Below are 14,081 nucleotides of genomic sequence, written 5' to 3' on the forward strand. Positions count from 1 at the left end.
CCTGTGTGTGAGATCACAGGCACGGGCTGGAGGGAGCCTCAGATCCGCGCAAGCCACACTGCGCTGCCGGGAGAGAGATGCGGGGACGCCGGTCAGGTTCCTGCCTGTGCCCTGCAGCCCGCTGCCCCGCTCCCCCATCTCCTCACCTCAGTTCAACTTTTTTTTTTTAAAGTCGGATTGAGATTGTCAGAAACGGGGCCAAAACCGGTCGGATTTGGCCCCGTTTCCGACAGAAGCACGCGGATCGGCGGCTATTCTGCCGTTCCACGTGCTTTCTGACAAGTCGGAATTCCCGACGTGTCGGAAAACTCTGGGGTCTACTGAATAGGTCGGAACCCCTTCCAACCTAAAAAAGTCGAAAACTGACATCTTTCTGACAGACGGCAGCTTTTGACTGCAATTGAATATACCCCTTAGACATGATAAATAGATCACACACCTATACAGTGTTAACTGCACAAATTGTGATTGCAATCACTTTAAAATTTGTTAAAGTGACATACAATCTGATCCCTCCCTGCTTTGCACCAGCATTGAGGATTGGAATACACAGAAACTGACAGAAAATCGTTAAGTCAGCAATCACACTAGCAGTCAGTCACAGGTTATACATTATGTGCTCAAATTGCTTATTATACTAATCAACTACAGATACATTTCAAGTATGTAGGAGAAACATATTACTGCATTACCTTATATAGAAGTTTAAACGTATTCAGTCACACAGCAAAAGAAAACAGCAGCAAAAGTTTACACACTCATATGCATCGGGCACTTATCTAGCTATTCACACCAAAGGTAGATAGAGACTTAGTGCTGTATCACCTGGCTGAGAAGAGTGGGATACAGGGAGACTTCACCCCGCTTCCAGGATCGATCAATACATTAGTGAACGCTGAGTGGATCCAGACGCTATTAGTGAACGCTGAGTGGATCCAGACGCTATTAGTGTACACAATCGCCCCGTGAATCTACAGTGAACACAGATGCCCAAGTGAACACCGACGCATCAGTCATACAGCTGCCTATGCTGCGACTGGGTCCGGGGGGAGGGGCGACCAAGGGAGGGTCTGACTTCCCACTGCTGACATCAACTCTAGGGATCGCGGCCTCATACGACCCCTGGAGCCTATGATCCCTGAGGTCTAGCGCTGGTGTACCCGAGGTGGCACCAAAATGGTGCATCTGTGTCTCGCATTTACCCTACTAAGCGGAACCAATGCCTTACCTTCTCCCCGTGCTCTGGCCACAGCCTGGTAACGTCTGGTGGACTTGCTAGTACATCCTACACAGACGCCCACCGAAACAGCACTGTACACGTGGGTAGGCGTTGTCGCAACCCAGTGGGGAGCTGTTAGAGCAACTCTTTCTAAGGTACGTATAAGACGCTTTTTAGAAAGATCACTCAAAAAATATAGTAAGACCATAAAAATAAAATAAAACCGTTTATGGCTGCTAAAAACCAGCAGCCCATTGACCATGGTCCGGCTCATACCGCACCAAACAAAAAACTGAATTGCCTGAGCCAGGAGTCCGGGAATTAGGGACAGGCCCCTTGCATTCTGGTAGGCCGAAAGCTTTGATCGTTTGGTGCCAATCCGCTGTCGCTACCTCATATCCCAATGTTATTCTGTGGATAACCTGTGGACTCTGCAGAAGAAACATTCTCTTTAATCTACATGTACTTCTCTAAGATATTTAAGCTCATAGGCATGAAAAAACAAAGGCATGCAAACAACTCCATCTTGAATAGAAGACAGTAATACAAAAAACAACTTAGCACTACACGTCTATTAGGACACAGAACCTATAATTCTTGATTTTATAGTTTATCACCTCACGGAGCTTTCCAAAGGCTGAAGAACATTTAATTAAATGTACAATCGAACACAGTGCAGTAGAACAGTGGTGATTTAGAAATGATCCTACCTTTCATTGCTGGGCTGGAATTTTGTTAGCAAAGATGGTCGCCTCCTCTGTGGAAGAAGAATAGAACTATGAGCTAGATGCGAGCTGTAATCTCTTGCATGGTGCTGATAGTCTAGAAGATTGGCATCCTGAGAACAAAAAAAACAAATACAAAAGATTTAGATCTCCATGACTTCATATTGCACAGATATCACACAATCAGCAGTGTTTTACATTTTTATTTCTTCAAGTGAAGAACATTATTCTGAAGACTTTTAGAAACTATGCAGTGTCCAGTAATTCAGGACACAAAGTGGTGATGCTTTGGCGTGAGGCAGGTTCATGGGAAATGCAAGGAAAAATTACTTCACAGAAAGGGTAGTGGATAAGTGGAACAGCCTCCCATTAGGTGTGATAGAGGCTAAGACAGTAGCACAATTTAAACATGCTTGTGATAGGCATATCAATATCCTTACACAGAACTAAGGTTCAAAAAAGGTTGAAATTACCGAAAGGATAAAAAAGGGGCAGACTAGATGGGCCAAGTGGTTCTTATCACTTTCTTATCCTTTCCTTTAGTCTGTATGGATCAGGCTAGTTATATTCTATACAATGCAATTGTATAGTATGTAGTGTTGTAACGACTGTACAGCAGCATAAAAGTAATTCAGACTAAACAAAAATGTAGTTAGATAAAAATGTTACACAAAAACTTTAAAAAAAAGTCTAAAACGAAAAACAAAAAAGATAAAGGTTATCACATTAGAAATATCTATTTTTTTATTTTATTTTATAAAAAGGCAACTTTGTGCATAACGGCAGCATTAATAGCCCTAAATCCTGGGTTCCAGTATTTTACATAAGAAGTGTATACTGTAATTGTGTGACCAAAACCTGCATTCCATTCACAGGTGCCAAGAAAAATGTACGATATGTATTTGTAGTATCTGCCAGTGACCACAATAAATGGAAAGTGTTTAGAGGAAAACCCATGGACTGATGCTGGCTATGATTTTTACACTTTAAACCTTTGCTACCAAGATGCAGTACACAGCGCAGCAAGTGATAGTCACACAGCCAAACCAGAGTCTTCTCAATTCTCTATGGCTCCGGCTGTGCTATCTGTCTATGAGGTGACAAGGTACAAGCAAGGGCATAGATTCTGTTTTGTAGGTTTTATCCATCACCCGGGGACCTAGCAAATGTGTTCCAACCCTGCAGCACTTTATAAGTCATGTCCAATGAGTCATGCACTGGAAGGAAGCCTCTCCCATCTTCTACCTCTATCTTGCACAGACATGTCAACTCTCATTCAGTTGCTGCTAGAGTCACACATTTTCTATTTCTTTTTTTTTCTTCAAAAATTGGTGTGCTAGCAAGTTTCACAGATAAAAACCTACTACCCCTGAAGCTCAATGCCTCGGTGTCCTCCTTGACTTAGAACTGTCCTTTGTTTCAAAATACTAATACGTACTTCAAAGAAATCTCTCAAGAGTACACGGCTCTTGCAAAATCACTATAAAAACCTTAATTCATGCACGAATCTCACAATTATAATTGCAAACCCTTAAGTATCATGCTTCACTACAATTTCTTGAATCAAACTTCAATTACTTCTACTAAGCTACAAAAAGCATAAGCAAAACATAAAAAAAATATTTCTGATTGTGTACTGCCCACGACAGCTCTGATGCACTCTCATTATATGCTCCCATTTCCAATTACAGGAATTTTATTCAAATCAGATCCCAACCCACATAGAACAAGATTTTCCCCTAGCTTACAAACCTTGCCATGTTCCCATAATCCTGTTTAGTCAAAGTTAGCAAACCATTTTATTAACCTGCCTAGGTTTCTACCTGAATATCACCATTTTATTCTAACAACCCTCCGACCCCAAAACAACATTGCATTGTGACAGGATAATACAGCCACACTAAGTACATTTTCCCATTACAATGTGCTTGGACCAGCATGCAATCTGTAGCCCCTTATGTATCAACTCTACTTCGCTCACAGGGTGTAGTATGAGTGGACGGCGATCGGGCTCCCGGCGTCCAGCTTACCGGCGCCAGGATCCCAACCACCGGCATGCCGGCAGCGGGGCGATCGCAAATGAGCCCCTTGCAGGTACTCTACGCTTGCCACTCTGCGGGCACGGTGGCACGTATTTAATCTCCCTCCAGGGGTGTCGTGGACCCCCAAGAGGGAGAATGGTTGCCGGTATGCCATGTGTGATGGAATTCCGGCGCCGGTATACAGAGTGCAGGGATCCCAACAGCCGCATACTGAATACCATCCCTCTCACATGCTGTATCATTCAGTGCATCTCCCTTTTAAAGGTGCATACACATGGCGAGATTTTGACTAACTTCGATTTTGACTTTGCGATTTCCCCTAAACTCCCCCAGAAGCACCGATTTTGACTATACTTTGTACTAGAGATGTGCAGGTTCGGTTTTACTTGGATTTACTCGGGGCACGAAATATAGTCTATATAGTCAAAATCGCAAGGATAAATCTCATGGTGTGTACACACCTTTACCTCTGTGTCTGTCGGTCTTGTTTTTTGCTCGTTCCCAAATGGCAAGTACTATAGAGTTTGCTGGCACATCATAAATACATGATAATAATGATATCTTCACATATAAAGTTAGAACAAACTGTGTTTCAATAAACTGGCGCCTGTTTTGTTCCATTATGAAGAATCAGCATTATAGGCTTCTGTAAAGTCCAGCCTAACCGATTGTAAAAGATGAGACAGCATACATATTATAAACTATGTTAAAGTCCATTAAAAATGTTACCTTGCATTTGTTTACATTTTTCTTTTTTCTATGATATAAATGTGAAACTGTACCCTGTTTATCCAGCTATGGTCTATGCCTAAACCTTTTTGGGGTCGGCATAGATAATACAAGCACAAATTATACCCTTACCAAGTTACACACACCCAGAGTATACAGCCAGCCCGCTCAGCTAAGCAAAAGGTGCTTATACCATGATCCAATCTGCACTTTAGACACTAATTACATATTGGGGGTCATTCCGAGTTGTTCGCTCGTTGCAGATTTTCGCTATACTGCGATTAGTCGCTTACTGCGCATGCGCAAGGTACGCAGAGTGCATGTGCTTAGTTATTTTCCTAAAAACTTAGCTGTTTTGCTGTAGTGTCTGCGGCGCTTTTCAGTCGCACTTGTGTTCGGTAAATGATTGACAGGAAAGGGGCGTTTCTGGGTGGTAACTCAGCGTTTTCCCGGCATTGGCTAAAAAACGCAGGCGTGTCAGGGAAAAACGCGGGAGTGTCTGGAGAAACGGAGGAGTGGCTGGCCGAACGCAGGGCGTGTTTGTGACGTCAAACCAGGAACGAAACGGCCTGAGCTGATCGCAGTGTAGGAGTAAGTCTCGAGCTATTCAGAAAGTGCTAAGAATTTTCTATTCGCAATTCTGCTAATCTTTCGTTCGCAATTCTGCTAAGCTAAGATTCACTCCCAGAGAGCGGCGGCCTAGAGTGTGCAATGCTGCTAAAATCAGCTAGCGAGCGAACAACTCGGAATGAGGGCCCTAGTTCAGTACAAGGAGATTTATGGTAGACTTACCATTGTTAAATCTTTCTGTGAGGTACACTGGATTCCACAGGGAATAACATTGGGGTGTAGAGTTGGATCTTGATCCGAGGCACCAACAGGCTAAAGCTTTGATTGTTCCCAGGATGCACTGCACCGCCTCCTCTATAGCCCCACCTCCAGGTACTGGAGCTCAGTTTTGTTAACCAGTCCAATGCAGTAGCAGGTAAGAGAGACGGTAGATGTTAGTCACATAGAACCACATTCTCACGACCGGGGAAGGGACTAGCGGCTAATGCCATACAAACCCAAAGAAGCTAAGTGCATCAGGGTGGGCGCCCTGTGGAATCCAGTGTACCTCACAGAAAGAGATTTAACAATGGTGAGTCTACCATAAATTTCCGTTTCTGCAGCGGGGTACACTGGGATTCTACAGGGAATACATCGGGGATGTCCTAAAGCAGTTCCTCATGGGAGGGGAAGCACTGTAATGGGCACAAGAACCCGGCGTCCAAAGGAAGCTTTCTGGGAGGCGGAAGTATCAAAGGCATAAAACCTGATGAACGTGTTCACCGAGGACCACGTAGCCACCTTGCACAATTGTTCTGCTGCCTCGCCACGGCGGGCCGCCCAAGAAGATCCAACAGACCGAGTAGAATGGGCTTTGATAGCAGCAGGAGCTGGGAGCCCAGCCTGCGCATAGGCTTGTGCAATCACCATTCTAAACCATCTGGCCAAGGTTTGCTTATTCGCAGGCCAGCCACGTTTGTGAAAAACAAAAAGAACAAAAAGGGAATCTGACCTCTTGATAGAGGCAGTCCTCTCCACATAAATACGGAGAGCCCGTACCACATCCAAAGATCGTTCTTTGGAGGACAAACCAGAAGAGATGAAGGCCGGAACCACAATCTCCTGGTTAAGGTGAAAAGAGGATACCACCTTAGGCAAATAACCTGGGCGAGTTCGAAGAATCGCCCGGTCACAGTGAAAAATCAGAAAGGGTGGGCGACAGGACCAAGCGCCTAAGTCCGACACCCTCCTAGCAGAGGCAAATGCCAACAGAAACACATCCTTAAGCGTAAGGCATTTAAGGTCCACAGACTCAAGAGGCCGGTAGGCCCCACTTGTCCACTAGGAGTTGAAAGACTTCCGGATGAAGACTCCACTCTTCGGCGTGCACGTCCTGACGACTGAGGAAGTCCGCTTCCCAGTTGAGGGCCCACAGAATGAACACTGCCGATATTGCTGGCAGATGGCGTTCCACCCATTGAAGGATCTCTGACACTTCCATCCTTGCCATGCGGCTTCGAGTGCCACATTAATGATTTATGTACGCCACCGTGGTGGCGTTGTCTGATTGTACTTGAACAGGCCTGTTCTGTACCAGAGGCAGGGCAAGTGTCAATGCATTGGACACTGCTCGCAGTTCCAGAATGTTTATCGGGAGGAGAGATTACTCCTTGGTCCATCGACCTGGAGTGAGTGTTTCTCCAACACAACGCCCCAACCCCACAGACTGGCATCAGTTGTCAGTAGGACCCAGTTGGTGATCCAGAAGGGTCGGCACCTGTTTAACTGTCGGTCCTGTAGCCACCAGCTCAGTGACCAACGTACCTCCGGAGTCAAAGAGATCATTTGAGACCTGATCCCATGGGGCAATCCTTCCCACCTGGCAAGGATTAACCTCTGCAGAGGGCGGGAATGAAATTGAGTGTACTCTACCATGTCGAAAGCCAACACCAGGAGGCTTAGTACTTGTATCGCCCAGTGTATCGACACCCTCGGGTGAGAGAGGAAGTATCTGATCTTGTCCTGAAGTTTCAGGACCTTCTTTCTCCAGCAGCGCGCCCAGGTGCACCATGCTCCGGGCGGTGACCAGCGAGGATTTCTTCCAATTGATGACGCACACGTGGGTTTATAGGAATTTGACCGACATCGTCAGTTGACTGAGGAGGACATCTTGGGAGTTCGCCAGAATCAGCAAGTCGTCCAGATACGGCAGGATCCTGATTCCCTGATGACAGAGAAAAGCATTCATCACAGCCATGACCTTGGTGATAATCTGAGGTGCCGTGGCCAGTCCAAATGGCAGAGCCTGGAATTGAAAATGAAGGTTGCCAATAGCAAACTGCAGATATTGCAGATGCAAAATGGCAGTAGGTATGTGCAGGTAAGCATCCTGTATGTCCAGGGATACCATATAGTCATTGGGTTCCATGACCAGCACAATAGAGCGCAGGGTTTCCATACGGAATTTGGGCACTCTCACAAACTTGTTCAATGATTTGAGGTTGAGGATAGGCCGGAAAGACCCATTTGGTTTTGGAACTACAAACAGGGTCGAATAGTAGCCCCTGCCTATCTGGGACAGAGGTACCGGCACTACCACTCCTGTTTCCAGGAGGGATTGAACAACCAGGTGTAGAGCTTGCGCCATCAACGGATCTGAGAGGATAACCGTTGAACAGAACTGACGAGGGGGGCGTCTCTTGAAAGAGATTGCGTACCCGTGAAAGACAACTTCCCGCACCCAGGCATCTGAAGTGATCTTTAACCAGGCCTGGGCGAACTGCAGAAGTCGGCCTCCACCCTGGGGTCCCCCAGGAGGAGGCCCGCCCCGTCATGCAACAGGCTTATCTTGTTTGGAAGCAGGCTGATGGGCGGCCCAGGATTGTTTAGATTTGGGCTTAGTGGTTTTGGAAGTACGAGCCTGTCTCGGGTACGCCTGACCTTTTGCTTTTCCTGGAGGTCGAAAGGAACGAAAATTTGTACTCTAAGCCTTCGGAGCAGAAGGATTTGTACTTGGGAGAAACGCAGTCTTGGCCGTCGCCAAGTTAGTCACAATCTTGTTCAGATCCTCCCCAAATAGTATGTCTCCCTTAAAAGGAAGCACCTCCAAGGTCTCTTTAGAGTCCAGGTCCACTTTCCAGGATCTTAACCACAGAATCCGGCGAGTCAGGATAGACGTAGTAGATGCCTTGGCCGCCATAACCCCTGCATCTGAGGCCGCCTCCTGAATATAGAGGGAGGCTGTGGTAATATATGCCAGATAATGTCTGGCAGTGTCAGAAAACTACTGAGGTAGCTAATCCTCAATTGCCTGAACCCATGTTTCAATTCCTTTTGCCGCCCAAGAGGCAGCCATAGTAGGTCTATGTACAGCACCGGTAAGAGTGTAAACAGACTTCAGGCATCCCTTCACACGCTTATCTGTCGGTTCCTTCAGTGAGGTGACAGTGGTGACAGGCAGAGAAGATGACACCTCAAGACGGGCGACATGAGAGATCACCGGCGATGGAGTCTCCCACTTGTTACTCAACTCCGTAGGATAGGATAACAAGCTAGCATCTTTATAGACAGGGAAAAAGTATTTTCTGTAGATAACCAGGATTCCTGACGTATGTCAATTAAAAGGTCAGAATGTGGTAAAACTACTTTAGCAACCTTCTGACATTTAAACTTATCAGATTTCTTAGACTTAACAGGGGGCTCAATGTCATCATTAATTTGGAGAATCAGCTCGATAGCATCCACAAGAAGAGGAACATCAAACTGGGTTGTAGATTCCTCATCGGAAGCAACTGTATCAGTGTCTGACGGATCAGTATATTCCCCATCCTCATCTGAAGAATTATCCGAAATAATAGTGGATTGTTAGGAAGAAATGGCCCGCTTAGATGACCGTTTGGCCCAGAGGGGCGTGGGTGGACTTTTGTCTAACCAAAGCCTGATTTAATTGCTGTAACTGGGTAGACAGAGTATCCGCCCATGGCGGATTAACTACAGGGACAATATGTGACTGTAATGGCACGGGAGGTCCCACAGGGGGCGTAAGACGCATTACAAGCATAGTCAGCATATTTGAAAAAGCTGTCCAAGGTGGGTCCTGATTGGCCACAGGTGCCGCAGGCGGACTGGGAGATTTATGACACCCAGCGCCTGAACCAGCAGCTAACACTTCCCCCACTGGTGAATCCATGGCGACAGCACTGCATGATGCAGGAGCGTCCGCGGATGTCCCGCCCTGTGTAGCAGACACTGTATGGGATGTAGCCTTAGGGCGTAACAGTACAATAAAGTCAGACAAACACAAAAAACAGCAAATAATGCCCTGTGTTGTTTTGTGACAGTAAACACAGAGCAAAAACAGAGGATTTAAGCGGTGTAGGGTGACTGAAAAACAGTGAGAAATAAACAACAGTATACCCTGTGTAGTACTATATATTATATGAGACCCTGACGCACCTAGCCCCCAGGGTACAGAATATAGTGATAGCAAAACGTGTGATACACAAGAATGGAATCCACACAGCAGCTACAGGCACACTCAGTCACAGGTACAATGCAGGAATTATTACATATAAACAATAGAACTGCACTGGACTAGTAAATTACATATAGGTATGTATGTATACAGATAACAATGCACAGTAAACACTGGATGTACAGTATATCACAGAATACTTGTACTAAATATTCAGATAGCAGTACACTTGTTCTTAACTAACACTGTTTAAAATGACATGTAGAATACTTAAGTGTCTGTAAATGCACAGCGCTGATGATACAGGCAGCTTTACAGAGGAGACAGTGCCCTACAGTCCCGGAGATCAGCCCAGCTATATAATGGCGCCAAAATCTCTATCAGGGAGTGAGGGAGAGAGAAATGCAGCTCCAGGACGGGAACACCAGCAGTAGATGGCGCCCCCGGAGCTGGGGGAGGGGCTACAGGTCATCGCCTTATCCCCTCTGCTGGACTTCACCACCGGGTACTGTGGAGCCTTTTATAAATGGATTTTAGTAAATTCAAACTGTGCTTCTTGCCCTGGTGGATATAGGGGGTCATTCCGAGTTGTTCGCTCGTTGCCGATTTTCGCAACGGAGCGATTAAGGCGAAAATGCGCATGCGCATGGGCTAAGTATTTTAGCTCAAAACTTAGTAGATTTACTCACGTCCAAACGAAAAATTTCCATTGTTGAAGTGATCGGAGTGTGATTGACAGGAAGTGGGTGTTTCTGGGTGGAAACTGGCCGTTTTCTGGGAGTGTGCGGAAAAACGCAGGCGTGCCAGGAAAAAACGCGGGAGGGTCTGTAGAAACGGAGGAGTGGCTGGCCGAACGCAGGGCGTGTTTGTGACGTCAAACCAGGAACGAAACGGCCAGAGCTGATCGCAATCTGTGAGTAGGTCTGGAGCTACTCAGAAACTGTTAAGAATTTTCTATATTCGCAATTCTGCTAATCTTTCGTTCACAATTCTGCTATGCTAAGATACACTCCCAGAGGGCGGCGGCCTAGCGTGTGCAATGCTGCTAAAATCTGCTAGCGAGCGAACAACTCGGAATGACCCCCATAGTGGGGCCCTGTGCGACACAGTGTCCACGGCAGCTGTGTGGTCAGTCTCCTGGGACCGCGACCGGATCGCAAAATACCGACGTGTCCCACCTGGGGGACCCTCTTACCTCCTCCATTTAGTGCATCCACGCGATCCTGGAGAGTATCAGCGGTGGTGTGCCTGAAAACCGGTGTGTCTCCGCTGCAAGTACCCGGGAACCCGGCCGTGGGAGTATGCAGCGCATCTGAGGGAGGTGATTGAGCCGCAGCACAGCATGTCATAAAGACATAGAAAGTGCTGCGGCCCTTAAAGTCTTCTAAAAAGCTCTTTTCAGGGCTGCCTTAAAAACGGAGCTCCAGTGCCTGGAGGCGGGACTATAGAGGAGGCGGTGCAGTGCATCCTGGGAACAGTCAAAGCTTTAGCCTGTTGGTGCCTCGGATCAAGATCCAACTCTACACCCCGATGTATTCCCTGTGGAATCCCAGTGTACCCCGCTGTATAAATATATATCTGTACACTTGCACCCATTGAGGGTTACAAAATGCATCCCTGTACTCATCTATGATACATATATGACTCACCTTAAAATACTTATTTTACTAATTATTATTCTTTATTTATATGGCACCATAGGGGTCGGCAGCACCTTACAAAGTAATAATAGTAATAATAATAAGTACAGAACATTGCTGGACATAGACATGATTTATAAACATTGCTGTATCAGCAGTCATAATACTCAAGTAAGCTGCAGGTAGGAAGAACCCATAGGTAAGGTGCTGTTGCAGGCAGTGGAGAGGAGAGGAGATGATGGGATAGGTAAGAGAAGGAAAAGCACATGAGGGAAAAGTGCCCTAATCATGAGCCCTTACAGTCTTAATACCCCTTTTCCACCGGCCAGCATACAACATGGGTTATTGCACATGAACGCGCAAAACCCGTGTTGCTGGCTGGTGTAAAAGGGCTGAGTTGGAATAATCCGGGTCGATTGACCCGGTATTCCAACTCGGGTAGCTTGCAGGGTTGAACACGGGTTCAACCCGGTAAGCTGTGCCGTGTAAACGGAAGCGACGCGGCTCCCGTTCACACTGTATGGGAGGGCGGCGCTGGGAGATCATGTGATCTCCCAGCGCCGCCCCCGCTGCGTCACCAGCAATGTCACCAACCCGGCAATATGTCGGGTTGGAAATGGCAGATGGAAAGGGGGCTGGCGCGGGTCGCAGCCGGGTAGCACCCGTGTCAGGCTCCCGGCTGCGACCCGTGTATTAGATGGAAAAGGGGTATAAATCTTCTCTCCATAAAAAGCAAAATGGTATTAACTGTTAAACATACAGCCAATTTATTACAGTAACTGAAATATATACAGTACTGTGCAAAAGTTTTAGGCAGGTGTGGAAATAATGCTGCAAATTAAAAATGCTTTTAAAAGTAAAAGTGTTAATAGTTTATTTTTATTAATTAACAAATTGGTAAGTGAATGAACGGAAGAGAAATCTAAATCAATTTAATATTTGGTGTGACCACCCTTTGCCTTCAAAACAGCATCAATTCTTCTAGGTACATTTGCACATAGTTTTTGAAGGAACTTGTCAGAGAGGTTGTTCCAAACATCTTGGAGAACTAACCAAAGATTTTCTGAGGATGTAGGTGTGCTCAAATCCTTCCATCTCTTCACGTAACCCCAGACAGACTCCGATTTTGAAGGTAAGTAAACCTGCATCTTTCATCTGATGCACTAAGTTTCCTTGGCCGACGACTGTGTTTACTGTGCCTGTTTCTTTGTGCTTCAATGCTGAGAAATACAGGCAGATACGTATCCATCATGCAATACCATCAGGGAGGCATCTGATTGGCTCAAAATTAATTCTGCAGCAGGACAAAGACCCCAAACGTGCAGCCAATGCTATTAAGAACTATCTCCAGCATAAAGAAGAATAAGGAGTCCTGGAAGTGATGATATGACCCCCACAGAGTCCTGATCTCAACTTCGAGTCTGTTTGAGATTATATGAAGAGACAGAAGGATTTGAGAACGCTTACATCCAGAAGTTCTGTGATTAGTTCTTCAAGATGTTTTGAACAACCTCCCTGCAGACTTCCTTCAAAAACTGTATACAAGTGTACCTAGAAGAAATGATGCGGTTTAAGAAGGCAAAGGGTGGTCACACCAAATATTGATTTGATTTAGATTACTCTTCTGTTTATACACTTTGTATTTTGTCAATTGCCAAAAAATAAGAATTTACTCACCGGTAATTCTATTTCTCGTAGTCAGTAGTGGATGCTGGGAACTCCGTAAGGACCATAGGGAATAGACGGGCTCCGCAGGAGACTGGGCACTCTAAAAGAAAGATTAGGTACTATCTGGTGTGCACTGGCTCCTCCCTCTATGCCCCTCCTCCATACCTCAGTTAAGGAAACTGTGCCCGGAAGAGCTTACACAACAAGGAAAGGATTTGGAATCCAGTGTAAAACTCATACCAGCCACACCAATCACACCGTACAACTCGTGATAACCAAACCAAGTTAACAGTATAAACAACAACTGAGCCTCAGTAACAGATGGCTCATAACAATAACCCTTTAGTTAAGCAATAACTATTTACATGTATTGCAGAGAGTCCGCACTTGGGACGGGCGCCCAGCATCCACTACGGACTACGAGAAATAGAATTACCGGTGAGTAAATTCTTATTTTCTCTGACGTCCTAGTGGATGCTGGGAACTCCGTAAGGACCATGGGTATTATACCAAAGCTCCCAAACGGGCGGGAGAGTGCGGATGACTCTGCAGCACCGAATGAGCAAAGGCAAGGTCCTCCTCAATACAATTATATAGACACAGGAACGCACCGGACCCAATTTAATTGTGGACTCCCCTGCGTCCGTGTGTGAATACAAATTCAGGCGCAGTTGTATATTCACATGCAGTGTCAAAAATTAGCTATTCACCACCACTTAAAATTTAAATGCAGCTCCCACTCAGTATCCTGAAGTTTATACCAATTTCAAACTAAAAAGAATTCACTTATGTGAGAGAGCGCAAACAAATTTTAAACAATTTTATTTTATATTAAAAATATATAAAAATTATTATAACATCATTATATGCATAAATTGCTAGATGCCTTTGAAACATATAATTACTGATTCAACACAATAAAACTACCATAAATTAGAACCATATAGACCATTTATAGTGGATTAATTGACACCAGCTGCCACTAATTTGCAGGGTTATCCACTCCGTTCCTTTTAACCACTTAGTGGCTAGAAT

At 45.6% G+C, this 14,081-nt stretch overlaps 1 protein-coding gene across 13 annotated transcripts in view; it reads right to left on the bottom strand.

The window, feature by feature from the left end:
- The window catches only part of NCOR2 (nuclear receptor corepressor 2), a 713,121-nt gene that overhangs the window by 498,816 nt on the left and 200,224 nt on the right, over positions 1-14,081 (bottom strand). For all 13 annotated transcript variants that reach the window (XM_063964578.1, XM_063964589.1, XM_063964577.1 and 10 more), the window contains exon 3: positions 1,930-2,057. In XM_063964578.1, coding sequence (XP_063820648.1) covers positions 1,930-2,057 — 128 coding nt within the window. The remainder of the gene's footprint in view (positions 1-1,929; positions 2,058-14,081) is intronic.

The sequence above is a fragment of the Pseudophryne corroboree genome, chromosome 1 (genome assembly GCF_028390025.1).
Source record: "Pseudophryne corroboree isolate aPseCor3 chromosome 1, aPseCor3.hap2, whole genome shotgun sequence".
Taxonomy (NCBI): Eukaryota; Metazoa; Chordata; class Amphibia; order Anura; family Myobatrachidae; genus Pseudophryne; species Pseudophryne corroboree.